General features: G+C 61.8%; 1 protein-coding gene across 1 annotated transcript; it reads right to left on the bottom strand.

Annotated features, from left to right (window-relative positions):
* LOC122393728 (venom protease-like) lies at positions 1 to 1,196 on the bottom strand. Its single transcript, XM_043389985.1, has one exon. The coding sequence runs from the start codon at positions 1,184 to 1,186 to the stop codon at positions 44 to 46; it is 1,143 nt and encodes a 380-aa protein (XP_043245920.1). The 5' UTR covers positions 1,187 to 1,196; the 3' UTR covers positions 1 to 43.
* Positions 1,197 to 2,100: the final 904 nt, after the last annotated feature.

The raw sequence follows: 2,100 nt of genomic DNA, 5'->3' as shown, positions 1-2,100 counted from the left end.
TGAAACCAAAGATATCAATTTTGATCACAATACAGACCCTAGATCACATGAGCTGTCCTACGATCCAGTAGATGTAAGCCGACACCCTGGTGTACAGTCCGGGGAACTCGGGGTTGCCGCAGCCAAAGCCGGCGGAGACCACGCCCACCAGCTGGTAGGTGTCGTCCGCCAAACGCACCATCAGCGGACCGCCCGAGTCGCCGCGGCACGCGTCGCGCGGCTCGCCGTCCCGGCTCTCAGCGCACACCACCGTGCCCTGGAAGCCGCCCGGGAAACGGCGCTCGAACTGCGGCACGCGCCGATAGGCGGTCTCGCAGACGGCCGTGTCGGCCACGCGCAGGGCCACCTCCTGCAGAATGTCCGAGGCTTCCCCATCGAACTCGAGCAGACCCCAGCCGGCCATTTCCACGTCTCGTCCGACGTGATCGGCGCCGGCCGGCGGCAGACAGATGGGTGACACGTCCCTGGTGACAGTGGCGGGCGCCGCCAGCCGCACCACGGCCAGGTCGTTCTGCGCGCCCACGTACTGCGGGTGGCGCACGATGCCAGAGACGTTCCGCTGCTGGTGCTCCACCTCGTCCAGCCGGTTCAGGTCGTTGTCGCCGATGCGCGCGCCGATAGTGTCGGCCTCCTCTGGTCGCAGACAGTGGGCGGCCGTGAGCACGTGCCGGTCGGTGATGAGGGTGCCGCCGCAGAACCAGTCGCCCAGACCGGCGTCTGTCCACCGGCCGAACAGCACCATCCACGGCCACTTGCCAACAATGGCGTCAATGCCTCCGATGCCACCGGCCACAAGCCCACCACCCGTCGACGGATGAAAGAGGTCTGCCGAACTCTGGCCTTGAGAAAACGTCTGGCGTTTGACCTTTCGTCGAACGTTGCGACGCGTCTTTCCGCATATGTCTAATGACGGTAGCACATTGAACGTCGCATACAATACCTGGTCAGTGTCACAGCAAACAAGCGGCACCACACCAACGAACCCACAGGGTCTCGGCCGGTGTCTCAGAATCTGCTCCCTCGTCTGATAGGCTGCACACTGGTGGATGACGACGCACCTCTGGCTGCGCGCACAGAATGTCTGCACACTGATAACGAGTTCTTGGGTCAGCACTGCACACATCAGCATAGCGCGGATGCCACTGTGGCCGTGTTTCACCATGTTGGCGGCTGTCGCGATATACATAAAGGAGTGGTGCTGCCGTCCGATCACCCGGTCTTCCAAGCCTGCACTGCGCCGTGGCTGCGTCAACACCTGCCTACGGCACAAACATGGGTCATTAACTCAGCAGGAAATCGGGACCGGTTTGGGTGCTGCCCTGCAAAGCCACTGGTGCATACGTCTGTGCAATCAGCATGCTGCCAAATAGTCTGTGAAATAGATGGAGAAAGGGATCTGAAGAAATAGCATGAAGCGCTCTAGCGAGAAACATCTTGATATCAGGCGCGGATCCAGGGGGGGGGCGACGGGGGCGGCCGCCCCCCCCCCCCCCCGACATCCGAAAAAGGCGCCCATAGCTCGCAGCAGAGAGGGCGCCCCGAGCAAAACAGAGGCGACACAGCAAAGGTTGAGCAGAAATAGGGCGCCTCCAGCAGAAGTTGGGCTCACCAAGCAGGAGAGCGACGCCCAATTGCCCATTCCCAGCAGATCAGAGTCGCCCCAGAAGCAGCTGGGCGCCCCCAGCAGAAGATTATTACAAGAATAAAAACATGCCTTCTGTTCAAGAGGGGCACTCCTGGCAGGAGAGGTGTCCCCCTGAAGAGGAGCGACGCCCCAGCAAAAGTAGAGAGGCGCCCCCATTCCAAGAAGAAGAAGGGCGCCCTAACCGCAGATAGGCGCCCCAACAAAGAAAAAGAGAAGCCCCATAATAAAAAAATGGGTGCCACTGGCAGAAAAGGGGCGCCCCCGGCAGCGGAGGGGGCCCAGCAGGAGAAAGGAGCCTCCAGCAGGAGATGGGCGCCCCAGCGAAGGGGGGCGCCCCAGCAGAAGAGAGGAGCCCCCTGCAGGAGAGGGGCGCCCTCAGCAGAAGAGGGGCGCCCCAGCAGAAGAGAGGCGCCACAGCAAAAGTTGATCAGAGATGGGGAGCCTTCAGCAGAGGT

The sequence above is a fragment of the Amphibalanus amphitrite genome, unplaced genomic scaffold (assembly GCF_019059575.1).
Source record: "Amphibalanus amphitrite isolate SeventyFive unplaced genomic scaffold, NRLGWU_Aamphi_draft 000550F_arrow, whole genome shotgun sequence".
Taxonomy (NCBI): Eukaryota; Metazoa; Arthropoda; class Thecostraca; order Balanomorpha; family Balanidae; genus Amphibalanus; species Amphibalanus amphitrite.
Note: the sequence above shows the minus strand (reverse complement) of the source record. Positions and strands in the feature narration are given on the sequence as shown.

What these genes read in the sequence shown, in the direction of transcription:
- LOC122393728 (XM_043389985.1), bottom strand. Translation starts at nt 1,186, where the DNA reads ATGTATATCGCGACAGCCGCCAACATGGTGAAACACGGCCACAGTGGC.